Consider the following 27,903-nt stretch of genomic DNA (forward strand, 5'->3'; position numbering starts at 1 on the left):
CCAAAGTCGGGTCCCAAAATGTCATTCTCTGCTGCAGTTTACCATCATATTTCTGTGTTTTCTGGTCCAAAAAATAGGGTTCCTTTAAAAACACTTATAAACGCAAACGCGGCTAAACGCGGTACTGGTGTTTAGCTGTGTTTGGCATCTGAAACGTGGAAAACTTTTGCGTCTGAACCCAATTTTTGCTTCTGGAAAAACAAGGTTAAACACAGAGTTAACTTCTCTGGAGGAGGTTGAGCTAATTGCTGCAATGGTACTGCTGTTGCTCATTCTGTTATGTAACCCCTGCCCATCTTTTGTGTAGGACAGCTTACCTGTTAACCCTCTGACTGTCTGCTGCATTGACTCTAAAACAGCTTTTGCAGACCAATTGGCAGGTAATGGGATGACCCCGCATGCTCGGCATTTAGTGATTTTATGAGTTGTTGATGTGAAGAACTATGTCTTTTCACGGATGAACCCTTCCTGCTAGCATGGTATCCTGATCTGGATGGTGTGCCCTGGTTGGGGCCTTCATAGGTTTGTTTATGACGCCTTGATGTCCGCTTAGACTTCTTCTGGCGAACAAGGCTGAAATACATAAACATACCGGCATAAGTGCTCTCTTTTTTTTCACTCACCTGGACGACGGTCCCTACCTTAAATGTTAGAGAGGGTCTTGTTCAGGTGGGGTACTGCTTGTTTTAGGCAGCAGACAGAAAAAGCAGCTAGAGAAAGATAAAGGAGTAAGGCTGCTTTCACACTGTGCGCTTTAAAGGTGCTATAGCGCTAAAAATAGCTCCTGTGGAGAGCCTCTCCTCTCACTTCAGTGTGAAAGCCCGAGTGCTTTCACACTGGAGTAGTGAGCTGGCAGGACACCAAAAAAAGTCCTGCAAGCCGCATCTTTGAGGCGCTGTAGGAGCAGTGTATACTCCGCTCTTACAGCGCCCATGGCCATTGAAATCAATGGGCAGTGCCGCAGAAGTGCCGGCGTAGCGCCACTGCAGCGACGCTTTTAACCCTTTTTATGTCCTTAGCAGGGGTTAAAAGCTCCCCGCTAGAGGCCGAAAAACGACAGTAAAATGCCACTAAAAATAGCAGCGCTTTACCGCCAACACCCCCAACATCCCAGTTTGAAAGTAGCCTTAGCGACTGGTATTCCAGCTGGAGCAAGGAGTCCTGGGTAAAAAAAAAAAAAAAACACAACGAAATCACATTTTCCGTTGGCAAAAAACAGGGTTCCCTCCAGGAGCTCCACGCATAGGCAACCTCCTCAGATGACAACAGGATACCATGCTGAAAGCCCCCAGTAATAAAAAATGGAGAGGGCATGTGGAAGATACAACCCTCTAAAAAAATGATTTTGACAAACAAGGGCAAAAAATGTCAAATTTGCCCCTATTCAAGATGACCGCCACAACCTCAGGCCAAACCGCGCAAGTGGAACTGGCGGCACTACGACCTATGCGGCCCAGCCGACTCAGCCCGACTCACCGAGCTTGCTCCTGACGTCCACGCATGCGCAGAACAGGCAGGAAGACACTGAAGGACTCAGAAAAGCCGATGCAAGGTGCACGCCGCCCACTATAGTAACCAGGTATGAAGGTACAATATCACAAGGAGGGGAAGCTGGTGGGGGGGGGGGGGGGGGAGAAAAGGAAAGTGAAAAAGAGAGAGAGGAACGCAAGGAAAGGAAAGTGAAAGAGAATAGATGATAGGAGGGAGAAATGGAAGGATAAGGATAAGTGAAAAATAGATATAGCTCCTTTCTCTGCTGCAGGCTTGAGCAAATGCCAGTATATAATGCACATAGGAGCTCTTAGTTAAGAGACAACTGCTGTCCCAAAAGGCCCACAGAAGGGACTCCCTATCTTATCAGCACATTTAGCTGCCCAAGAATAGGGACTGCACCGTGGGAGAGGCTTGAACCCAGCTGGAAGCTAACGACTGCAGAGGTAAGGGACGTTCGACCACCATTCACTGACCATAAGGGAAAAAAGGAGAATGCTGGGAGTGCACTAATCCTATTCTTTTATAATATTCACTGGTCCTGAGGGAGGAGCCAAGGCGGAGCTTGTCACAGGTATACCGCCATGGAGGCACCAGGAAAAAGTGTTGCCTTTAGTTAGACTTTAACCACTTGTTGACCACATAACACCGTTATATGGCAGCAAAGTGGCTCTTCTGTGCCGCATCACGTAGCTAGTATGTGATCTGGCACTTTTGGGTGCGGCAGCTGTGCTGTGATTAGACACAGCACAAACCGATCATCGGGTGCCAGCCAATGGTCGTCCATTGACACCCGCTGATCGACAAGGTAGAAGACAGGACAGAGCCCTGCACATGTAAACAATGCAGAGCTCTGTCCTGTCAGTGGGGATGCGGCGGTTTTTGTTTCCCTGCGAAGCGGGGAACAAAATAAAACAGTTACATTTAATAAAAACAGTTTCATCCCTTAGTAAAAGCACCTTACAGTACACACATGAACATTGGCTGGGAATGCATTTAACCCTTTGAGCACCCTAGATGTTTAACCCCTTCCCAGCCAGTATCATTAGTACAGTGACAGTGCATATTTTTAGCACTGATCACTGTATTAGTGTCACTGGTTCCCACAAAGTGTCAGTTAGTGTCAGATTGGCCACCGCAATATCACAGTCCTACCATAAGTCACTGATTGCCGCCATTAGTATTATAAAAAAGAAAACAAATTCCACTATATATCATAGTTTGTAGATGCTATAATGTTTGCGTAAACCAATTAATATACGCTTTTTATGATTTTTTTTTTCACCAATAATATGTAGCAGAATACACATTGGAAAACCTAGAATCGCGCTATAAAACAAAATAATTGATAAATGGTATGATCATACACTGACCAATCTGATGAACGACCAATACCAAGATTAATAAAAGTGAACAACAGTGTGCAAATTTAAAGAACCGAATATAAGATATCCCACCTAATAGTGTAAAAATGTCACGCTAACGTAACAATGACAGTATAATCAATAGAAAGTTCATAGTAATTGACCACAAAGAAATGATACCAGAGAGGCCAAAACATTATCCCCCTTAAATAAGTCCAGTACTAAATAGTGTCTTTAGTGAGTAAGGGGTAGCTGCTTAGCAGAAGCCCACGACCCCCCACTACAGAGGGTCAAGGGAAGCCTGTGTAAAAGGAATCCTTGCAGGGCACGTCAGATGGATGAGCTATAAACCTGGATTAGAGATGATACAGCGATCTCCAAAGCTCTTTAGGGGCTCTGAATATTCAAAAACTCTCCTCGTACCATAATGGGATCAAAAAGGTGGATGTACATGGCAGAAAAAGAGATAGATGCTCCATAGTGTAAAATCTTCAATTTAATGAGGGTAAAAAAGTAAAACACTTACATAGAAAAACGAATTAGCAAGCCTTGTTTGTCTGGTGCGCCGGCCGGTAGCACACAGACCAACCCGTCCTGCTGAACGATCAGTAGTGACACCGGGTGACGTCAGCGCGTCACTTCGCCCTACGCAGCGTTTCGTGATAGGTCACGTCGTCCAGGGGCACGGGCGGCGAAGCGACGCGCTGACGTCACCCCGTGTCGCTACTGGACGTTCAGCAGGACGGTTTTAACCCCCGCTAGCGGCCAAAAAGGGGTTAAAACCGCCCGCAAATCAGTGTGAAAGGGGTCTAAAAGTGGAACTTTAGTCAGAAAATTAAGTCCTGCTAGATCAAGTTGGCCCTTTTTTCAGGTATAGCTATGTTACATAGTTACATAGTAGTAGATACATAGTAGGTGAGGTTGAAAAAAGACATAAGTCCATCAAGTCCAACCTATGTGTGTGATTATATGTCAATATTACCATGTATAACCCTGTATGTTGTGGTCGTATCCAATAGTTTAATGTAAAACATTAAATATAAGTGTCTAGACTGTTTAAAATCCAGTAATACGCCATCTCACACTGCTCTGCACATGCTCAGTTGCTCTCCATTTTTAGGCACTGCTAAATTTGTAGATGCTGATCTGTGGACAGCCTTAAAGTGGAATGAAAGCCTCCTATCTTTTACAGCCAAGGAAGCTGCTGCTGTTCGATCTGCAACTGCCATGCAGCTGCACATGTGATCAGTTATGACACCAGCCATTTCATGGTTTGACAGTTTAGTTGAGGACACAAACAAATGTGACAGTTAGCAACCCGGGCATTCCAGGCTTCATGCACATGGCAGTAAAAAAATGACTGATAATAAACGCGGAATCTTGCTGGCAGGAAATATGTAAGTAAAGTGCATGCGCTTACATACAAACAGGTGTGTAAACCTGGGCATGCGTTTATACTCTTCTTCTTTTTTTGCAATCTAAGATTTAAATTGCATGTATAAGCATATGTGCACATATGCATTTATATGTGTCAACGCATAGATTCCTGACCTCAGGTGCAGATTTTATTATTGGGACTTTACAGATTTGAAAACAGCACAGTTTTACTAATCTTTACACACTGTGTGCACGAACCCATAGAAAACAATAGAACCGCATTCAGATTCCTAAAAACAAAACCTATGAAAACGCAGTTTTATTTATGGCCATGTGCATGCGGTCTAAGTGATAAGCGTTATTTTTAGCAGCCAGATTTTTGTTTACCTGCTGTTTATGTTTACAGGTGTCTAAAAATATACACAAAATGTGCAAAATATCTATTTATGTGTATGACTCTCCTTGTACCATAATGGGTATTATTATGCTTTCTGGGGACCCTGATTTAAGGGAGAGGCTCTCTGGGGACCCTGATTTAAGAGGGAGGCTCTCTGGGGACCCTAATTTAAGGGAGAGGCTCTCTGGGGACCCTGATTTAAGAGGGAGGCTCTCTGGGGACCCTGATTTAAGGGAGAGGCTCTCTGGGACCCTGATTTAAGGGAGAGGCTCTCTGGGACCCTGATTTAAGGGGGAGGCTCTCTAGGGACCCTGATTTAAGGGGGAGGCTCTCTGGTGGGGATATATATACACACACATGTATATTATATACATGTGTATGCCCGCCCAAGCATATGACTTTCTTTACTACGCTGCTATGGGCTCTAGCCCCAGATCTTTTGTACACCTAGCAACGCCCCTGGTGCATACTATAAAATTTTTGGTGAATGTGAACACAGCGTCCGATTTTCATTTAATTAGTACGGTTTTCGTCCAAAAAAAATCATAAGAGTAATACTACGCATGCTCAGAAACGAAAGAATACATACAAAACTAGTCAACACGTTGGGGGTTATTTACTAAAGGCAAATCCACTTTGCACTGCAAGTACACTTGGAAGTGCAGTCTCTGTAGATCCGAGGGGGACATGCAAGGAAAATAAAAAACAGCATTTTTGCTTGTACATGATTGGATAATAAAATCAGCAGAGCTTCCCCTCTTTTCAGATCTACCCCTTCCAAGTGCAGTTGTAGTGCAAAGTGGATTTGCCTTTAGTAAATCAACCCCGTTACGTCACTTCTGAAGTTGAATTCTATCGTACGAGAATTTTCATATGGTGGGTAACCTCTTCACTTTCGACACGAGACTAGCAAGCTACAAAAAAAAACAGATGAACGGTCATCTGAAAATCTGATCGTGTGTACGAGGCTTTGGCAAACCTTGTGACATTAGAGGTTGTGCACTTCCCAGATCATTAAACAGCTGAATAGGGCTGACTTCCAGCAGCTGTGTCTGGGAGCCTTCCTCTAAATACAGCATATTATCCAACACAATGGAGGAGATTGCAGGGCTGTGCATGAGCACCCCCCTTATTATCACCACTCTCAAAGCAAAAGATGTTCGTCAAAAAAAAATATATATATATGGCTCCCTTAGTAATTTGCCCCTGCAATGCCACACTAGATTCTGAAAGAGTGAGAATGTTTGGTTTATTTACAGACACTCATATTTCATGTGACAGGATTAAGCGGTGTCATCGCCTACAGCAATGAATCATTTACACGCAGTGACATCACCCTGGTGACCTTGTGCAGTGTAAACATGAGGCATCATGGGATTTGTAGTCTACAGCACTTCCTCTTTACAATCTCTTCCTGATGTGTATCCCATAACAAGGAAGTGTGTGCTGTCTGCATGGTGCAGTTATCCCTATCGGAGAAGTTCCATCAGGATAACCCAAGTATTTACAGCAGGTAAGATTATTATTCTGTGTCTGAAATACAAGTTAAATGTGTGTGCAAACATCTCATGGTTGCTGTTTTCTCTCATTCCTACAGCAGGTATCGTAGTCTTATTCGCAGTTCACGTGAGCCGAAGTTGGCAAGATTCACTAACAAAGGTAGGTAGTATGCTGAAAATAAATACAATTGTGTTTATAGAACACAAAAATCTGTCCAGCATGTGTGGGTGCGGGATGTGATGTCTGTAAAATGTAACGTCATGACTCGTTCACACTTGTGCCTCAGGGGAAGCCACGTTTTTCTGCACTAGAAAAAGACAGCTCTCTGCAAAGGCACAGAAAACAAACAATTGTCTTCTTTGTGCCATGTTCACACTTGAACGTGGCCTTTAAACGAGTTGCGATGCCATGCGACAATCTGCAACATGCTTGCAATCTGCAGTTCACCCGCAATGGGGTTTATTTACTAAAGCTGGAGAGTGCAAAATTAGCCTCACTTCTGCAGAGAAACCAATCAGATTCTAACCTCAGCTTGTTCAATTAAGCTTTGGCAGTAAAACCTAAAAGCTGATTGGTTTCTATGCAGAAGTGAGACTGAATTTGCACTCTCCGGCTTTAGTAAATGAACCCCAAGGTCTTTTCTCCCTGTGTTTTACTTTGCTGAGCTGCGGTACATAGAAATGAATGAAATGTCACACTATTTAATAAAGTTAAAAAAAGTAAACAATGCTCTTCATTTTAAATGAGCAGACACCACCGACTAGAACCAACGCTTTCTACACCGTAAAACGCAGCATTTCATCATACAGGAGTTATGAATCAGCCATTGGGGCTTGTTTACACCAGATGCAGTTGAGTGCGTTTTTAAACGCAGTACAGATGCATACGAAACTAAGATGAATGTATTTCAGAGAGCCCAGTTTACACCATTGTGATGCTTTTTTATGCATTTAAAAAAAAAAAAAAAAAAACAGCATTCTGCATCTTTCTGCAGTGGACTGCACTGAAAAGGCACATAAAAATAGGCAGACGCATGTAAATGTAACCTAGTAAGGGCTCGTTCACACGGCCGTTTAAGGTGGTAAAACCCTACAGCTGAGCCACACTTTTAAAGCCCCCCAACATCTACCCCTTTAGCTGCAGCAGCCAGTGCTGTACACATGCTGTGGCCACAATGGTTTACTTTGAGGCAAAGCTAGTACGAATGAGCGCTAAGAAAAGAGATAAAATAATTATTTCAAAAAAGCACTGAAAATGCATTGCAAATGCATGTAAACGCACATGCAGAAGTGAGCATGAAGATTGTGGGGTAAAGGGCTGTATCACATCAGCAGCTGGTGTGCGGTGCGATCCAGCTGAAATCATCCCCGTGATTAAGGATGAGCTCCGGCGTGTTCGCACAGCCCACATGCAGAGCCCGCCAGGAAGTCGGCGCTGCGCTAATCATAGGCAGTGAAACATTTCCCAATCTGTGCAGCTGCAGAGATCGGTAAATGTTTCACTTCCTGTGATTAGCGCAGTGATGACTTCCTGGCAGGCTCTGCATGTGGGCTGTGCGAACACGCTGGAGCTCATCCTTACCTGTGCTTGCTCGGCAGATTGCACTGTGTTTTGTTTTTTTTTTAACAAACTTTATTGAGATGTCACACAAACATCTCATAAATTTCAATTGCTTGCCGCGCAGTGTGAGTCACTGGTTTGCCTTGCACTGCGTTGTGCTGAAAAAAGTACTGCATGCATGCAGTACTTTTTATTCAGTGCATCGTGCCATACACCACCGCAGTGGTGTGAACCAATAATAGACCCTAGATCTCTCTGTAAAGAGGACCTGTTGCTGTCCAAGCTATCACACGGGATGCTGTTCATCCCTTGTGATAGCAAAAAGGTTGAAAAAAAATAGAGACGGTCTCTTTCATTTTATTTAATAAAAAAAAATAAATAAATTATATTTTTACAGCACCCCCCATGCTTGTGTACAAATGTGAACGCATGCATTGTAAATAGTGATCGCACCACTTATGACGTATCACCGCAAACATCAGAGTGAGAGCAAAAAATCTAGCTCCGGACCGCCTGTGTAACTCTAAAGGCCCGTACACACGATCTGACTTTTCGACAACAAACATGCAAATTAGCTGTTTTAAGGCAACATCCGACCATGTGTACGCTCCATCGGACAAACTTTTTCGGTTTTCATCGGACTTTTGTTGGCTGTGAGAACAGACAAACTTTCCGGCAACAAAAGTCCGATGGAGCAAAGTCCGATCGTGTGTACACAAACCATCAGACTTTTGTACAAACTACAAACATGCATGCTCAGAACCAATGCAAAAGATCAGACAACAATACAGCAGTTGACCATAGTGTGGCGCCGGAGAATTGAACATCCTCTTTTTGAAGTGTCGTCAGTACGTTGAAACGTCACTACGTTCGTGTTTGTTGCCAAAAAAAGTCCTGCCGTGTGTATGCTTAATTAGTTTACGGCCAATGCCCTTTGTACAAAAAATCCATGGGAAAGTTTGTACGAAGTCCGATCGAGTGTATGAGGCTTTAACTGGTAACCTGTAAAGATTTTTAGGACCATAGTTTGGCGCAGTTCCACGGCCATATGCAATATTAAAGCATGACATGTTTGGTATCAATTTACTCGTAACATCTTTTATATTTTTACCAAAAATTGTAGTATTGTATTGTGTTTTGGTACATTAAAATGATTAGAAGTGTATTTTTTTTCCCAAAAAATTTGCGCTTGGGGGAGGGAGGGGGATATCTCGTTTGACATACAAGTATGCAGCATCCACTATTTTATTCTCTAGGGCCCATGTTTAAAAAAAATATATATATATATATATATATATAGGGTTCTAAATAGTTTTCTAGCAAACAAGTGTTTTTTGCAATCTATAATTTCGTATACGTTAATAAAATTTTCACGATAAAAGCAAACCTAAACCAAAAACTTAAAATGTCGTTTTTGGATGGAGTGGAAATGTTTAGAACCCATTTTAATTTATTATTGCTGTCTATCAGACTTGCCTCTTTGGCCATAGTCATCAGGACTGAAACTGAGAGAATATACAAAATTTTAAGCTGTCACCAAAATAGGAGGAAAGGAGGGATTTTCTAGTGAAAACACTTGTAGTGGCAACTGTCTAAGGCCAGCCCGATATACGGTTCAAATCTTGGCCAGTTCAGCAGAAACTGGCCAAGATGCGAACCCTTAATGGGCAGGCTGAATGTACCAAGTTGATCAACTTGGGTACAACCAGCCTGCCGGATTCTCTTGCGATTATCGCTAGCAATAATCGCTGTCTTCTCCCAGCAGGGACAGCTTCCCCAGCCCTCCCCGCCGGGAGAAGACAATGGTCCAGCAGGAGGGATTCCCGCATCAACACTGTCAGTGTTTGATGGGCGAATCAAGCAAATTTCTTTCTTGCAACTTATGGTTGCAAGAAAGACATTAGCTCTGTGTAAGGCAGGCCTTAGAGTGGATTTCCCCTACATTGGAGATATTTCTTCTCGCATCCCATGTTTATGGAACAGGAAATGAAGGGCGATCTCCCCAGTGAGACATAAACCACAATAAAACCCAGGAACTGAATTGTAACCATTCTTCACGCTGTGCATAACTTAAAGCGGAGTTCCACCCAAAAGGGGAAGCTCCGCTAGTCTGCCTCCTACCCCCCGTCCACTGCCACATTTGGCACCCTTTGGGGATAGGGGGAAAGGGTACATGGTTTTGACAGGTACCTGCTCCCACTTACGGCTCAATTAGCCGGGGAGAAGTGAGCCGGAAGTTCCGCCCCCTCCTTCTCCTTGCAGTCGGCCCATTCGCAAAGTGCTGCACAATTCACGTATGCACAGTAGGAAATTGGCTGTGAAGCTGCAAAGCTTCACTGACAGTTTCCCTTAGCCAAGATGGCGGCGCCAGCACCTGAAAGCTGATTCAAGAATCCACTTGGGTGAGGACACCGCTGGATGCCTGGACAGGTAAGTGCCCTAATAGTAAAAGTCAGCAGCTACAGTATTTGTAGCTACTAACGTTTAATTTTTTTGGGTGGGGGGGCAGAACTCCTATTTAACCACTTCTTCAATACAGGGCATTTTCATCCCCTTCCTGCCCAGGCCAATTTTCAGTTTTCAGCGCTGTCGCATTCTGAATGACAATTGCGCGTTCATGCAACACTGTACTCAAAGGACATTTTTATCTTTTTTTTCCCCACAAATAGAGCTTTCTTTTGGTGGTATTTCATCACCTCTGCGGTTTTTATTTTTTGCTCTATAAACAAAAGAAGAGTGACAAGTTTGAAAAAAACACAATATTTTTTACTTTTTGCTATAATAAATATCCCAATGTTTTTTTTCCTCAGTTTAAGCCAATATGTATTCTTATACATATTTTTGGCAATAAGCGTATATTGATTGGTGTGCGCAAAATTTATAGCGTCTACAAAATAGGGGATACATTTATGGCATTTTTATTATTATTATTATTTATTTTTATTTATTTATTTATTTATTTTTTTACTAGTAATGGTGGCGATCTGCGATATATTTTTTTTTTTTTTTGTACTGTGACATTGCGGCGGACATATCAGACACTTTTGACACTATTTTGGGACTATTCACATTTATACAGCAATCAGTGCTATAAAAATGCACTGATTACTGTATAAATGTCACTGGCAGGGAAGGGGTTAACACTAGGGGGCGATCAAGGGGTTAACTGTGGTACCTAGGGAGGGGACTCACAAGGGGAGGAGACCGATCGGTGTTCCTCTGTACTGGGAACACACGATCGGTCTCCTCTCCCCTGACAGGACGTGAATCTGTGTGTTTATACACACAGATCGAAGTCCCTGCTCTGTATTACCAGCAATCGCAGGTGCCCTAGATGGCCGGGAAGCTGAGGCCGTCATATGACGCCCGCCCAGGATGGGAGATCCCTCCTCCGGACGTCATTTGACTATGGGCAGGGAAGGAAGTGGTTAAATAAGGGTTTCCCTGTAGATACACTTTACGTTTTAAGACCATCCCATGTTTGCCAGGAGAAAGGGTGGGAGAATGTCTCTCCTCTGATCATTCAGCTGTATGTGTAATGTAATCTTTCCTGGGATATTATAGTGTAGTGGGAACACACAAAAATGTATATAACTAACTGAAAAACAAAACCAGTGCAACACTGTCCAAAAATCAATCAATAAAGTATAAACAGCAAAGATTTATAAAATGTGACATCTGAATACAATCTTGCATTTACAAAGAGAACATCACAGAAAACTGACGTTTTTTTCCAAGTCAGCTTCCAGGATGGCTTTCAGAGAGATAGGCTCCTTCAACTTAGCACAGGAAACACATGATCCACATTATAAAAGTACAACACATGCAATAGCCCCTCAGTATTTGTTTCCTCTGGCCAGACAGGAGCTTCAAACAATGTTTATTTTTTTGTCCGGCCTTCATGCTAGGTGGCAGGGGCCTCCCGGCATCCATACCTAGTGTAACAGGGGCAGTACTCCTGGGGCATGAGTCAGCTTGGGCCACCCATAGACCTGGAAAAGCAGTCTGGGGTGAAGGTAAGGGACCCCCTTTCCTGCTTTATGGTTGTAGCCTCAGTGAGGTACCTGTTAGGAGTGGAGGAGGTGGCCCAGTGGGGTCCATCCGGGAATGGCACAGCAGGGTGTTCTCCTGGCAGAGGAGAGGGCCGCCGCGTGGTTCCAAGTGATATTCTCTGCTGCTCATTTACAGAGATCCCAATATTTCAGGGCTTCTCTATCCTCGGTGTGTGGACCACGCTGGGGGCGTGGAATGATTATGTTACTTCTGGCGCTCTTCGTACACCCAAATGCTGGGAAATTAAGCCCTGGCAAGGGTAATTAAAAGATAACAGGCATGCTGTGTTGGAGGGGTGGTGTCGGATCCACAGCACCGCCCCGGACTCTCCACACCTCCTTTAAATAGGGGCCTGGATAAGAAGATGGCGTTGAAGGCTTCCAGGAGCAGCATGGAGATGCCAGGATCCATGGAAGCAGGTCTGGAGGCACCATCTGTTGAATCAGGCCCTAAGGTAAGAAAATAGAGGGCAGGCTGCTCCTTTCCTTTTCTTATCCTCCTGTGGTAGGGGGCACAGGGAGCGTTTTTTCCAGATCCGATTTTGTTTATGCTTATGGTGGACAGGTGTTGCACATACTAGCATAGGCTCCGGTGGTGGGTACTTTAAAGATTCTTAGATTAGAATTGTGTTATCCACTGGGTGTTTTGATAATTGGTATTTACTTCAGTGGAAGTAATGTGCTGTTTTTCGTCATCTGATTCATTGCACGCCAAAGCCCATGAGCCCAAGTGACATAATCATAACAAAACAGAGACACCCAAAAAAAGGTGCCCAATGTACACCAAGAAAATGCCTTATGGTTGGAAGAAAAGTGCATGTCAGGACTGTATGGATAAACTCATCAAGGGAGAGACAGGACCTGTTCTCAAGGGTTTTATGGACTCAATGAAGAGTCCATAAAACCCTTTTAAAGCCAGAGAGCAGGAAGCTCTTGCTGAACCTATCCTCTGTACTTCCCGCACCAGTACCGGTGCTAGGCGGATAGTCCTTGCTCAGGCACGGGCAGCCCACCAGCAGGGTCTACTGGAGGAGCAGGAGGAGAGCTCAGAGTCAGCCTCAGATTCTGAGGAAGGGGAGCTTAGTGAGGAAAAACCCAGCAAGGTCCAAAGATTTCTTTTTCCTACAGAGGCGTTGTTAAAGGCTATTTACAACACCCTGAAGCTGGAAGAACCAGAATACAGGAGTTGTCTGTACATGACCTTTTTCTATGCAGGCTTCCAGCCTAAGCAGACCAGAACCTTTCCGGTGCATACGTCCCTAAACGAGACAGCACTTCAAGAATGGAAGAATCTGGAGAAGAGAGTCTTCTTCCCTAAGAATCTGAAGAGAAGGTTTCCCTTCAAGTAGGAGGATACAAAGTCGTGGTAAAAGTGTCCCAGACTTGACGCTTCCCTATCTAAAGTTTCAAAAGGTTCAGAGCTCTCCTTTAAGGAAACAGGCACTCTAAAGGAGCCAATGGATAGAAAGGCAGAAGGGTATTTAAATAAAACATGGGAAGCCTGCTCCGCTAACTTTAAACCAGCCCTAGCCATTACATGCATGGCTCGTACCCTTGATTTGTGGCTAAAACAGCTCTTCTGAAGTCAGACACTCCCAGGGAAGAGATTTTGGATGCTTTGCCAACTCTAAGTAAGGCAGTAGCCTATAGCAGATGCGTCTACGGAGTCTGTAAAGTTCTCGGCCAGGTCTACAGCATTGATTGATGAAGCCAGGAGGGCTATCTGGCTGAAGTCCTGGGGAGGTAACACAGTGTCAAAAACCAAGCTCTGTCCCACTCCTTCTCCGGAGATTTGCTCTTTTGTAAAAAGCTAGAATCTGTTCTAGAGAGTTTGGCCAATAAAAAGAAGGGGTTTCCTTTTCCCAAAAAACAACAAAAAAGGAATTTTTGTCCCTTCCAGAGGTCAAGAGAAAGGAACCATCAGGAGGACAGATGGCAGCGTAACGAAGGTTTTGCAGCTATGCAAGACAAGAAAAGAGGGTGGCAGTACAGGAGGGTACCTTTTCAAACCCTCCCAGCCTAAAGATCCTTCCCAGTGACTCAGTCGGCCATGTGGGCGGAAGGTTGGGGTTATTCCTCCCACAGTGGCAGGCCATTTCCAGCAACAACTTTATCCTGGATCTGATAAAGTCAGGGTACAGGATAGAGCTAGTGGGCTGCCCCCCTCAAAAATTTCACCCAACAGTTCTCCCGAAAGACATGGAGAAATCAACAGCTATGTCTTCCTTCCTACTGAGTATGCTGGATGAGAAGGTGATAAGCTTCATCCCCCAACTCTAAGAAAAGGGGGGTTCTATTCTCTTGTTTTTCTGATTTAAAAAAGCCATCAGGAAAATTCCGACTCATTTTGAACCTAAAGCAAGTGAAGATGTTTGTAAAGTACAAACGATTCAAACTGGAGTCAATATACACCACCAGAGATTTGTTAACCCCTGGGGTCTTCATGGTCTCATTAGACCTAAAGAGATGCCTATCTCCATGTCCCCATTCGAAAGGAGTCCAAGCAATATCTCAGGTTTGCAGTGAAGAATGGGTTCAAGACCCTTTATTTTCAGTTCAATGCTCTGCCCTTCGGATTGGCGTCAGCACCACGCATCTTCACGAAGATTCTGGCAGAAGCTCTGTGGACCCTGAGATCAGAGGGGATTCACATATTTCCCTACCTGGACAACTTGCTGATCTTTGCAGACTCAGCAGATGAAGTGAAACAGAACCTGAGCAGAACTATCAGACACCTTCAGCAGCTGGGGTGACTGGTAAATCAGGAGAGGTCACAGTTAGTACCCACTCAAAGTATAGTATTCCTAGGATACTTAATAGTCCACTACATCTAAAATTTTTCTGACGAAAGAAAAAATGGCAACAATAATTGCAGAGGTGACCAGCCTCTGCGCATGTACAGAGACCTCAATTCAAAGTATAATAAGGGTCCTTGGTTTGATGACAGCAGCCATCCCAGGAGTCCAGTGGGCCCAATTCCATACTCAAGCACTTCAGGCGTTCATGCTTTCTCTCTGGGATGGAAGGAATCTCTTCAGAGGCAAACAGAGATCCCGCAGGAAGTAAAACTCTCAATCAAGTGGTGGTTACCACGGACGCCAGCGGTCGGGGGTGGGGAGCCCACTCAGGCGCACAGATGGCCCAAGGGGTCTGGAGCTGGCAGGAAGCCACCCTCTCCTACAATGCAAGGGAGCTAAGAGCAGTTATAAAGGCTCTAGTAGCCTTTGGTCTGACTCTGAGGGGAAGACACGTGCAGGTCCTTTCGGACAATATTACCACCGCAAGCTACATCAACAAGCAGGGAGGTACGAGAGTGGCAGGCATTATGTGGATAGCAGAAGAAATCCTTCAATGGGCGGAGGCAAATCTTCTATCCCTGTCTTCAATTCACTTAAAAGGGGAATTAAACACTCTGGAGGATGTCCTAAGCAGGGAGGTTCTGTCTCAGATGGAATAGTACTTGAATCGAACAGTGCAAAAGTGGGGAGTCCCACAGATAGTTTTTCTCCCTCCAGAGAGACCATTTCAATCTGGGCCTAGATGTCCTATCCCAATCCTGGGAAGCAAGTCTGGGGTATGCGTATCCACCTTTTGCCCTCATTCCAAAGATCATCCGGAAGATAAGAGTGTCGACCATGAAGGTTATCCTGATTGCACCATTCTAGCCAAGGAGGTCTTGGTTCTCAGGACTACTCAGGACTCAGCATCATGGAGCCTTGGAGACTGCCTTACAGGACAGACCTCATATTTAAGGGAGAGGTGAATCATCCAGAAGTGAGCTCTCTTTCTCTGACAGCCTGGCTACTGAGAGGGAGCTGTTAGAGCGGAGAGGGTTATCGGCAAAAGTAATCAATACCATCCTTAACAGCCGGAAGCCGTCCACTAATGCAATTTAAAATAAAATCTGTAAGAAATTTGGGGCCTGGCGCATGCTCAACAACAGAGTGTCAGGAGCCATGATCCCGGTGGTCCTAGATGTCCTCCAAGCTGGAGCAGAACTAAATCTTGCGGTGAGTACCCTCAAGGTGCAGGTATCAGCTCTGTCTAGCTTTTTAAAGCAAAGGCTGGCAGAAGAGCACTTGGTCAAGAGATTTCTTACATCCATTAGCCGTAAGCGGGTCCCCAAGTCAAGGAGGTTCCCTTCCTGGGACTTATCCACGGTGTTGCAAAGTCTTTGTAAAACACCGTTTGAGCCACTAGAGGAACTGCCCATAAAGCTCTTAACCTTGAAAACAGTGATTTTAGTGGCTATAGTCTCCGCTAAGAGGGTTAATGAGTCCTTCTGCATCATTTTGCAAGACAAAATTATCCTCTCTCTTCCCAAAGTACCATCTAACTTCCATAGAGCGGAAGAGATTGTGGTACCTTCATTTTGTAGAGATCCCAAAAATGACAAGGAGGCTGCATTTAATAAAATAGATGTCAGGAGATGCTTGGTCGCTTACATAGAGCGCACCAAGGAATGGCAATGTTCCACCAGCTTGTTTGTGTTGTTTGCGGGTTCAAACTGGGTTAAAGGGCATCTAAAAATACCATTGCAAGGTGGATGAAGTCGGCCATCGCAGAGGCATACAAAGCAGCATCCTTAACACCACCATTAGGAATAAATGCTCATTCCACAAGAGCAGTTTCCACTTCTTGGGCTGAAAGAGCAGGATCATCTCCCCTCCAGATTTGCAAGGCCGCAACCTGGTCACAGATTCCAGACTTTCCTAAAGCATTACAGACTGGACCTGCTTGCCAGCCAAGACCAGTCTTTTGGCAGGAAAGTGCTGCAGGCTGTGGTCCCACCCCGATCGGATAGTCCTATTTTGTCCTCACTGTAAGCCATCCTGGAAGATGACTTGGAAAAACAGTGTTATTACCTGTTAACTACTTTTTTCCAGGACAGTGTCAGTTACCTCCCTTCTTTGGTGCATTAGCAATGTAAAGCATATAATAAAATAAAGCTATGCTAATGAGAGGGTTTTATTGATTGCTTATTCTGAAGCCTTCGGTTATTTGTTAATACTGAGGGGCTATTGCGTGTGTTGTACTTTTTATAATGTGGATCATGTGTTTCCTGTGCTAGGTGGGAGGAGCTTATCTCTCTGTAAGCCGCCCTGGAAGATTCTTGGAAAAAGTAGTAATAACACTGTTTTCAATCATCAAAACAAAAAAACAATGTGAAAGAAAAACATACAAAGATGTAAAAAAAAAAAATACTAAAATAAAATCACAGATCATGTATAAATATGACAATCCACATGTAATCTTCTTATTGCACTCTTGCAGTGCTCACAGTAAATGCTCTCCCAACAGGACTCCCTCAGAAGGAAGTGTAAAGGTAGAGCCTATGACATCTTCATGCTGATTGACACCTGTTGCTGTCTGCAGAGAGGTGTATTAGTTTGGGAACATACAGTCCCTGACAAAAGTCTTGTCGCTTGTGTACAAATTGACCTGAAGTGCCGCTAAAATATATTTCTAATCAAGATTTTGCTACAAGAAATGGGTCATTTTAATCCCAATAGCTTTTGTAATAATGTTTCAGTGCAAAACGAAACTGACAAAAAGTATTCTAATATTCACAGCTTGGTAAAGCCCATTGAGTCAATTTTTTCCAAGACATAAGTGTTGTCGCCTTGTTATATGGGCTTCTCCTGTGACTAATAATGGATCAATTAGGTCTCAGGTGTGTATAAAAAGAACACCAGTACACTAGACCTTCTCAACTGCAACTAGACCTCTGCAAACATGCCTAAGATTCACCCGGAGACTAAAGTGTTGATTATCAAGAGGCTGAAGACCAGATCCACTGCTGATGTGGCAGACACCTTCAATGTGTCTCAGCGTCAATTTCAGAGGATAAAAAAAAGATTTGAAGAGACTGGAGACGTTTTGGACAAGGCCAGGTCAGGCCGACCCCGCAAGACAACTGATCGAGAGGACCGTTTGTTGGCTCGAAAATCCAAGGCCAGCCCATTTTCCACTGCAGCAGAGCTCCATGAGACCTGGTCACCTGAAGTCCCTGTGTCAACCAGAACAGTTTGTCGGATTCTGTCTCGAAATGGCCTCCATGGTCGAATCAGTGCCCATAAGCCAGCACTAAACAAAAGACAATTGAAAAACCGTGTGGCATTTGCCAATGGCCACAGCCTGCTAAAAGGATGGACTCTGGAAAAGTGGCAGAAGGTGGATTTTTCAGATGAATCTTCTGTTGAATTACACCACAGCCACCTCAAATATTGCAGGAGACCTACTGGAACCCGCATGGAGGCGAGATTTACCCAGAAAACAGTGAAGTTTGGTGGAGGCAAAATCATTGTCTGGGGTTACATCCAGTATGGGGGTGTGCAAGGGATCTGCAGGGTGGAAGGCAACATCAATAGTCTAAAATACCAAGAAATCTTAGCTACCTCCTTATATTCCCAACCATAAAAAAGGCCAAATTTTGCAGCAGGATGGTGCTCCGTCGCATACTTCCATCTCCATATCAAAGTTCCTTAAGGCAAAGAAGATCAAGATGCTCCAGGATTGGCTAGCCCAGTCACCAGACATGAACATGATTGAGCATATGTGGTGTAGGATGAAAGATGAAGCATGGAAGAAGAAACCAAAGAATGTTGATGAACTCTGGGAGGCATGCAAGACTGTTTTCTTTGCTATTCCTGATGACTTCATCAATAAATTGTATGAATCCTTGCCAAACCGCATGGATGCTGTCCTTCAAGCTCATGGAAGTCATACAAGATATTAAATTTGGATCTCACAGCACCACTACTTAATTTGCTGACATATTTTTGGATTTTCAGTAAAGTTGTTCAATTTCTGTATAGGCGACAAAACTTTTGTCTTGCCAAAATTTGACCTGTCTGTCTTGATTAAATGATAAATCTTTTTTCAGTGAAATTAATTTATTTCAGTGCATTAAACATCATTTGGGAGGGCTTTAGCTTTTCATATGAGCTATTTCTAACACCAATTAATTAAAAGTCAGGTTAATAGCAGGAGTTTCTACAAAATAGAGAAGCGACAAGACTTTTGTCAGGGACTGTATACTGGTTGAGTATAGCACAGGTTCTTCTGTTTGCTGTATCTATATGCAGTTTTTTTCACGCTACATGTTTTACCTTCTTGTAAGATTGTGCTCTGAGTGGCTGTAATAAATACTAACAGTGAGCACTATTGTGTGGTTTTGTTCTTGTGGCACCCTCTAGTGTGTACCAGTTGGTAGTGTAGATTGTTAGTGTAGGTAAAATTTTTTTTAGCTCAGGACTAAGTCTGAGTTGTGAATCTGGGTCAGGGTTCAATGACTCAGAGCTGGATGACTCATCCTAGCAGCCTCTCTGTTTTCTGGGACATTGGAGAATGCTCTGGACATAGTGGGTGGAAGCTAGGAGGATCTGCTTGGAATATTTATGAGGACCTCAGCCAATCCCCAGTGAAGGGCTGGCAGAAGGCAAGCCACCTCATAAATAGACATGAGTCATACCAGCAGGGGCAGTCTGTCTGTAATGGGCCAGCTGAAAATCTGACTGAGAGCCTCACAGTGATCCAGCTGAGTTCTGCAAGCACGTCTGTGCTGAAGGAAGAAGTGGAGCTGTATATAGGAAGAGTTGTCCCTGAAGTTGTTGTTGAAGTCAACGGGCATCCTATAACCTCCCATCCCCATCCAAGTTATTACCCTCAATAAATGACAAAAATAAAGTCACGGGCTGTTCTCTGACTCTGGTGTGCCTGGCTGTGCAGGGTGCGGGATCCCATTTCATCTGCGGTCCTTAAGGGGGTGCGCTACACTCCTTTATGAACGGCTTAACGCTGGGACAACTTAAGAGGTCTATGCTTAAAGAGGAGCTTGGTCATATTTGTAAAGATTAAAAGTCAGCAGGGGAGGAGGCCTTAAAGCGAAATCTCCCCTTTTGGATAAAGCTCCGCTTTAGGGTGAGCAGTTTTAAGAAGATCACATGTCTGAAAAAACGTTTGATGAGATTGGATTGTCAATCTATTTATAAACAATCTGGGAAGTTGGTTTTAGTGTGTCTTTTGGACTGCACTGTGTGGCTTTTTTTTGTTTTTGTTTTTTTTTTTTTTACAATGTATTTCTTGTTTTGATTGTTGCACGGCACAGTTTTCGGTGATGTTCACTTTGTAATTGCAAGTTTGTATTCAGGTGTCGCATATTACTAGTCATACATAGTTAGTTAGTCTGGTTGAAAAGGGACACAAGTCCATCTAGTTCAACCAATAAAAGGGGGAAACAAAAAATACAAACAAAATTTGCTATTTACACTTTATATACTGAGATTTTTTGATAGCGCTGCACTTGTTTTGTTCTTCGTATTATATCTTGTGTGTGAATCCCTTGTTAGTGCCGGTTCAAACTGGGGCGGCTTCAAAGTCGCCCGACTCTCGTGCGACTTCAGCGCGGCTTGCAAAACGACTTCTGTATAGAAGTCCAAGCAAGCCGATTCGAAGTCGCCCCAAAGTAGTACAGGAACCTTTTTCTAAGTCGAAGCGTCTTAAGTCACTCCTATTAGAACGGTTCCATTGTACTGAATGGAGCACCACTTGTTAGGCTGATAAGTCGTCTGACAGGTCGTCCTTGTGTGAACCGGCACTAAGGGATCTTTCACTCGGGCAAACCGATTAGGTCCACCTGTCAGTCTTTTAGGCGGACACAATCAGACTATCCATTGCCCTCTATGGAGCAGGGTGGATGTAAGCAGACGTGTCCGTTTGCCCCCGCCGAAATCCGATTTGCTCCTATCCATTAAAAACATCTGTCTGGTTAATTGAATCGCAGGACAGATTGGATATGATCGGGTCTCATTGCTCACAGAGCTAAGCGGGCTGTGTCTGTGTCCGCTCTGCATTAGCGGATTGGATATGGACCTGTCATCTGCCTGCGAACAGATCCCTGCTGAGCAGGCGGATCAGCTGGCAGAGTCCGCCCGTGTGAAAGAGCCCGAAGTTTCAGCTGGCTGTCCACATACTCATATTTTGGTTGTACACACCATGACCTTTTTTGTTTTTAATCTATGTAACTGGTTTTTGAATTTCAATGTGTTACAAAACACTTTGCCTTTACCTCTTTTGTCTGGTTTGTAGGTTGAAAAAAGTATTTGAAAACAAGCAAGGCTTACTGTATATCATTGAAGACGAGGATACTAGTAAGTAACATGCATGTATGACTACTAAAAAGGAAAATGTCATTCTTACATGGCAATAGTGCTAACCTCTAGCCACCATGCTGCAGCAGAACCAGTAGAAAGGTTTGCCACTAAGTTGGGGTTAAGGCAGGGTGTTCAGAGCTTTGAGCCAAATGCATTTGGGCTTCTGGGATGCCTGGAGAGGTGAATAAGGCTTCATGCACACTGGAAGTTCTAAAAACGCCAGAAGCTTAGGCTGCAGAATGTTTTTTTGCATTAGCATTTTTTGGCGTTTTTTTTTAGCAAAACTATATTCCCATAAAGCTTATGGCTGAAAAACACTCATAAATGCCGAATATCCATGTTTTTACAGCTGAAAAACTCATCTTAGGGGCCATTCACATCTGGACGATTCGAATCGTGACAAAAACGCTCAAACAGAATCGCAGGACGCAGGTTGCCCAAAAGACGTTCTGGAACTTTTGCGCGTTTTCGCTGCCATTGAGAAATAATAGCATCGCAAACGCGCCCCTTGTTTTGCCATGATCAGGTTCGCAGCGATTCCAGCTAAGATTCAGATCGCCCAGGCGGGAATGGAGCTTTAGGCCTCATGCACACAGGACATTTTTACAGCTGCTTTTATCAGTGTCAGCCTTTTTTTTTTTTTTGCAGCTTAAAAACGCCTCTCCATTTTGTTCTATGTGTCCATGCACACATAGGCTTTTAGGAGCTGTAAGTGGCATAGACGTTTTTCAAGCTGTAAAAAAAAAACCAAGGCCAGCACGTTCTGAGGACCGACCGGTGTTAGAGCTGTAAAAACATCTGACACTGGTAAAAGCTGCTAAACGTGACTCAACACTGAAAATGGCTGCGTTAAGCCTTGTCAAGTGTTTTTTGTTTTTTACATGTCAAAATCAATTTTTTCCCTATGAGAGCCAATTGATTTGAATAGAAGTCGCACCAGAAGTCTGATCCGAGGATCTTGAAGGAGAACCCTTGCCAAAATGAAAAAAAAAAAAAAAAAACTAGGGTGGGGTTCCCCCCAAGAGTATTCCGGACCCTTCGGTCTGGTGTAGATTTTAAGAGGAACCCCCACGTAAAAAAATCCCCCCCCCCTTATCCGAGCACACAGCCTGGCAGGTCAGGAAAGGGGGGGAAAAGTGACCCCCCCCACCTCCTGGACCATACCAGACCACATGCCCTCAACATGGGGGGTGGGTTCTTTGGGGCAGGGGGGGCCCTACACCCCCACCCCAAAGCACCGTATCCCCATGTTGATGAGGACAAGGGCCTCTTTCTGACAACCATGGCTGGTGGTTGTTGGGTCTGCGGGCGAGGGCTTATCAGAATCTGGAAGACCCCTTTAACCAGGGGGCCCCCAGATACTGGCCTCCCACCCTATGTGAATAAGTATGGGGTACATTGTGCCCCTACCCATTCACCCAAAAAAAGTGTCAATAATAAAAATAGTACACAGGTTTTTGATAAAGTAATTTTATTAAAGCAGCCCTGGCGTCTCGTCTCCTTTCTGATTTCTTCTCCCTCCAGCGATGTTTTTATCCTCCGGTTCTTCTCACTCCGCTGATGTTTTCTCCCGCCGCTGGTTCTTCTCTCTCTGCTGTCTTCTCCTGCTGTCAGTTCTCCTCTCTCCACTGTCTTCTACCTCTGTTCTTCCTCCGATGTTCTCCTGGTGCTCTCTCCTGCTGTAATGCTGGGTCCACCATGTGCCATTACTTATATAGCCATGGAGCGGGGCCACCCAGTGACATCATCTGGAGGCCCCACCCCCTGGGACATCACTGCCCCATCATGCCCCGGGCGGTGATGTCACAAGGAGTGGGGCCTCCGAATGACGTCACCGGGGTGGCCCCGTCCCATGACTACATAAGTAATGGCACACGAATGACCCAGTATTACAGCGGGAGAGAGTCAGAAGAACAGCGGGAGAAGACAATGGGAGATGACAGTGGAGAGAGGAGAACAGGCAGCGGGAGAAGACAGCGAAGAGGGGAGGACTGTCTGTGGGAGAAGACCTCAGCGGAAGGAGAAGAACCGGAGGATGAATACATTGAAAGAAAAGAGACACCAAAGCTGCTTTAATAAAGGACTTTATCAAAAACCTGTGTACTGTTTTTATTTTTGATACTTTTTTTTTTTTTTTTGGGTGATTCCAATAAGCCCTCCCTCGGATAAGCCCCCCCCCCGCAGACCCCGACAACCACCAGCCAGGGTTGTCGGGAAGAGGCCCTTGTCCTCATCAACATGGGGACAAGGTGCTTTGGGGTGGGGGGCCCATGCCCCAAAGCACCCACCCCCCCAATGTTGAGGGCATATGGCCTGGTATGGTCCTTTCCTGACCTGCGGGGCTGCATGCTCGGGTAAGGGCCTAGTACGGATTTTGGGGGTGACCCCACGCAAAGTTTTTTGTTTTTTTTGTTTTTTTTTTTTTCATTTAGTGAGAGTTCAAGATCCTCAGCGCACAAGCCGCATCGCAAGTCTGATCATCATGATCCGACTTCTAATGTGACTTCTATTCAAATCAATGGACTCTCATAGGGAACCATTGATTTTGAATAGAGGCAGAGAAACGCTGCTAAAAGCTAGTGTGGCTAAACGTGCATTAACGCCAATGCAAAACGATACTAAAAGCACGTTTTCACAGGCGCTTTTTCCTGGCTTTGGTTGTGGCTTTGCAGCTCGTTTTTTTTAATGCCCTGTGTGAATGAGGCCTTAAAACCCATTAGTTCTGGGTTTTTTTTCCAGTCAGAAAATGCCCCTGCCAAAAAACTGCTGATAAAAGCCTATGTGTGCATGGACACGTAGGATAACATGCTGGGGAGTTTACTGGCTGCAGAAATAAATGCCTGAAGCCAAAAATGGCAGCTGTAAAAACAGTGGGCATGAGGCCTAAGTAAGCTGTTTATTTAGTTATATTTATTTCAGTATGCCTCAAAACCCACAAAGCAACCAATACACTTGCTTCTAGCAGGCTACACTACTACAAGTGAGAGATTTATTGGTTTTCTCCAACATACCGCAATAAAAAGATTTAAATCTGGCAAACTGTCAAACACGAATTTGTTGATATTTCCTGGGTAGTATGAACACGGACATGCCCAGATCTGAGCACATCTAGATGCAGAGCTACAAAGCCTGTCTACCCTTGGCGGGGAACAAACTGGTCAAGCAGTTTGTACAGGCAAAAGTGATTCACTGCGCTCAATCCAGTCTCCAAATCTTAAAATGATCTTAAACCCTCCATTTTAAGCATTTTCATCAGCTTCCTTATCTTTTAACCCTTGCCTAAGTTTCATTTTAAGCTGGTGACATGACCACTGCCCCAAGTTTCCTGTTTCACAGCAGCTCCTTTTTCTTGCATCACGAAGTAGAGTTGTGTCTCCCTGCACTGTGTGCATCAATAAACACCCAGCTTCATAGCCTAGGATGGCAAGGCACTCCCCTGCTTCAGCCTTCTACTCCTCCTCCCTCTCATTCTAACCAACTAAGCATATCTCAGAGTTTGCGTCTCTTTAGTAGACAACCTAGGGAGTATTTCACCAAAAAATTAAATTCTTATTGCACGGGTTACTAAAATTTTAAGTTCAGACTTCTGAGAAAGTCAGTAGCATGATCACACCAGCAGTAAATGCCATTTCTAGGAGCATTTTGTGCACCAAAGGTATACAGAACACCTCCAGGTTGCCGAATTGCATTTAATTTTTTTACAGCTTTAGAAAATTACAGCGATCTCAGATTGAAATTGAAAGATAATTTGTTTATAACATATTAGTACAAAATGGCTTGGTAGCAATGTTATATGCCATATTTTTTATTCTTTTTGAAGGAAGCAAAGCCACGTTTTCCTTTTAAGCACCGACAGGGCAGCCTCTTTGCGTCGGCTCACATACGTGTACGTGATCCAGCCACCCGATCTGTGCTGTGATTCAGTCAGCAAGTCCTGGCCAATGATTTATGTCTAGGACCTGCTGAATGGTTTAGCAAATCACAGTACAGAGCTCTGTGTTTACTAAAAACACAGAGCTCTGTACATGAAGCAGTAATGTGGCTGTTTTTTACAGGGAGAAAAATCAGCCACATCGATTAGTAAAAGCAGCACATAATACACACATTACACATTGTAAGGCTTCATGTACACGGACGTTTTTACAACCTCTCCTGAACGATTTAACTTGACAGATAGTAACCAATGTTTAAAACCATGCCGCGTTTACCAGCGTTTTGCCACGTTTGCGTTTAGAAGCATTTTTTTAAAAAGCTTAAAGTGTTTTTTTTTTAAATAGCCAAAAATGAAAAAAGCCTGTAAATGAAATGCGGCTAAAAGGGAGTTGCAGCGTTTGGGGCTTGAAGTGCCTGTAAACTCAGATTCTGAATGCATGATTTTTTTTTGCGTTCTAAAAAATGCCTCTAAAGCCTAGAAACGACTGTAAACGACCCTGTGTACATGTACTGATAAGGTAACATAGAGGAGAGTTCAGGGGCAGCTAAAAAAAATGCCCAACTGCTCCTAAACGTCCCTTTAGCAGCAGCAGTGTTTATGAGGCCTTAGGCACACAGTTAATCCCTAGATGTTATCCCATTCCCAGGCAGTGTCATTAGTACAGTGATGTATTGTGGCTAATCACTATATTAGTGTCACTGCTGATGTCGGTGGCAGTCAGTTCCCACCCAGTGTCAGATTGCCCGCTGTACTATCACAGTCCCCATATAAGTCGCTGATCATTGGCATTACTAGTATTAAAAAAAAAACTAATAATAATTCCAGTGGTTATATATATATACCATCATTTGTAGATGCTACTTTTATGCAAACCAATCAATATACACTTATTGGGATGATGTAGCCGAATAAATTTTGGCCTAAAAAGTTATTTTTTAATTTATTTTTTGTATATGTTTTATAGCAGTATAAAGTAAAAAATATATTGGCGTTCTTTCGGACTGTTTATCATTTATTTAATAAAAAATGGTTGGGCTCTCAACCAAACTGTCAAACCATCCAATGGCTGGTGACATAACTGATCCTGTGCAGCTTCATGGCAGTTGAAGATTAAACAGAGGCCAAGATGGCAGCTTCCTTGGCTGAAAAGGATAGGGGGGGTTTACTTCCACTGTAACAAGAAGTCAACTGTGTAATAGAATCCATTTCTCCCTGATAAAGCAAATGTTTTTAAAGCAGAGTTCTGCGTCCCCCCCAAGCAAAAAGATAAAATTCAGCAGTTATACATACTGTAGCTGCTGACTTTTAATATTAGGACACTTGCTTGTCCTCGAATCCAGCGATGTCGGCACCCCAGCCAATGTTTCTATCGGTTCTCTGGTGCTGCTGCCACCATTGCCTGTAAGAGAAACTGGCAGTGAAGCCTTACAGCTTCACAGCTGGTCCCCTACTGCGCATGTGTGAAGCGTGCTCCACTTTCTGAATTGCCCGGTGGTGGGAGAAGGAGGAGGGGGTGCCGAACTTCTGAGTGATCTCGCCACGGTGAGATCTCTCAGGACTGGGTACAGGTACCTGTCAGACACAGGCACCCTCTCCCCCCTCCCCCGAAAGGTGCCAAATGTGGCACCAGAGGGGGGGGCAGATGAGCGTTTTGTTCTAAAGTTTTACATCCCATGATTGTTGGTAATTATTATACAGGATTTATATAGAGCCAACAGTTTGCGCAACACTTTTGGTAATATTCCTTCCATAAAACCGTTTGATTAAATCTTTGTAATTGGGGTACATTTCATTTTCAAGTTGAGTGTTGTGCGAGCCCCAGCCCTAGCTTTCTCAGCAGACATTTACAGGGAAGACGTTTCACAGAGATCTTGAGAAATATCATTATTTTTCTTAGCAACCAGTCCACCCCAGAATGGTGAACCAGGTCAGGTCCTCGATAGCCCCCACTGCAGATTAATGTGCTGGGCATGTTTCTTAGCACTTACACAGGGTTAGGAAGTCAAAGTACAACATTCAGCTGAAGGACCACATACTGAATAAATGTTTGACTTCTTCATTGCATACACAAGTGTACCAATTATTTTCATTTTTTTTGTTTTACAGAAAGAATTGAATTCATCTGTACTAAATGGCTTTCCTTGGAAGGATCTACCTTATCTTGTCTGTTTGTATATGTTTGTTTTTTGTGCTTCCAGGGGTAGAAGCAACAGATGAAGGAAATGTAATCGCAGTCCTGCTTGGTCTAGTACTTACAGGCATTTGTTTTTGTGCATGTTTGGGGTACTATGCCAGAAGCAGAGATGGGCGGCCCTGATATTTTTGTAGTCTATTTATTTGCACTTTTTGCATTTTTCTCTGCCTCCTGATATTACCTGGGAAGGGGTCAATTTTTATTAGCATTTTTTGGAATGTAATATTAATGGCCAGTTTAATTGCCTACTCTGTTTAAAAAGATGAATTGACTTGTACAGTATATGATTTATTCTTTAATACCAAGTTACATTAAAATTTGAGAATTGATCCAATTAAATATGTTTTTGTTGAAAAAAATATGTTCTGCTTTATTTCATTTCTGTACCATTTAACCCTTAATCAACCCTTCTGCTATAATCATTATAATAGGCTATCCTGTCCACTGCTAGTACATGCATTATCTGCATCTCTTGTACAAGTGAACGTTTGTCTGTAAGATGGAGAGCTAGCAATATAGCTGTACAGCTTTTCCAAGGCAACAAAAATAGCAAGGTGAAGGTCTTGGTGTGTTGCTCCTATGCTGAGCCCAGCAGGGAAAAGAATGTATTATATTACTACACCAAGATGTCTGAAGTTATGAATACTGTTTTACTTCATAGAGGAAAACCGTTAAATAGGGTTAGTCTGTATGCAGTGTCAGAAACTGCAAATACTTGCTACTCAGCATGGGGGAGATACTTGGGAGGGAGGCATGTCTACTTAACGATTTGAGTACGAGTTTGTAGAACTCCTTCATTACCAGGCCATTTTTCAGTTTTCATATGATAGTTTGACTGACAATTACTTTATTATGCAAGATTGTATATATCTTTTTTAT

At 43.8% G+C, this 27,903-nt stretch overlaps 1 protein-coding gene across 1 annotated transcript; it reads left to right on the forward strand.

Annotated features, from left to right (window-relative positions):
• Positions 1-5,984: 5,984 nt before the first annotated feature.
• On the forward strand, positions 5,985-27,383 carry SMIM30 (small integral membrane protein 30). Its single transcript, XM_073619882.1, has 4 exons — positions 5,985-6,142; positions 6,227-6,288; positions 20,832-20,893; positions 26,937-27,383. The coding sequence occupies exon 4, from the start codon at positions 26,962-26,964 to the stop codon at positions 27,145-27,147; it is 186 nt and encodes a 61-aa protein (XP_073475983.1). The 5' UTR covers positions 5,985-6,142; positions 6,227-6,288; positions 20,832-20,893; positions 26,937-26,961; the 3' UTR covers positions 27,148-27,383.
• Positions 27,384-27,903: the final 520 nt, after the last annotated feature.

This window comes from Aquarana catesbeiana, linkage group LG03 (assembly GCF_042186555.1).
Source record: "Aquarana catesbeiana isolate 2022-GZ linkage group LG03, ASM4218655v1, whole genome shotgun sequence".
Lineage (NCBI taxonomy): Eukaryota > Metazoa > Chordata > Amphibia > Anura > Ranidae > Aquarana > Aquarana catesbeiana.

Excerpts from the sequence above, each read along its gene's own strand:
- SMIM30 (XM_073619882.1), top strand. The coding sequence starts at position 26,962 with ATGGCTTTCCTTGGAAGGATCTACCTTATCTTGTCTGTTTGTATATGT.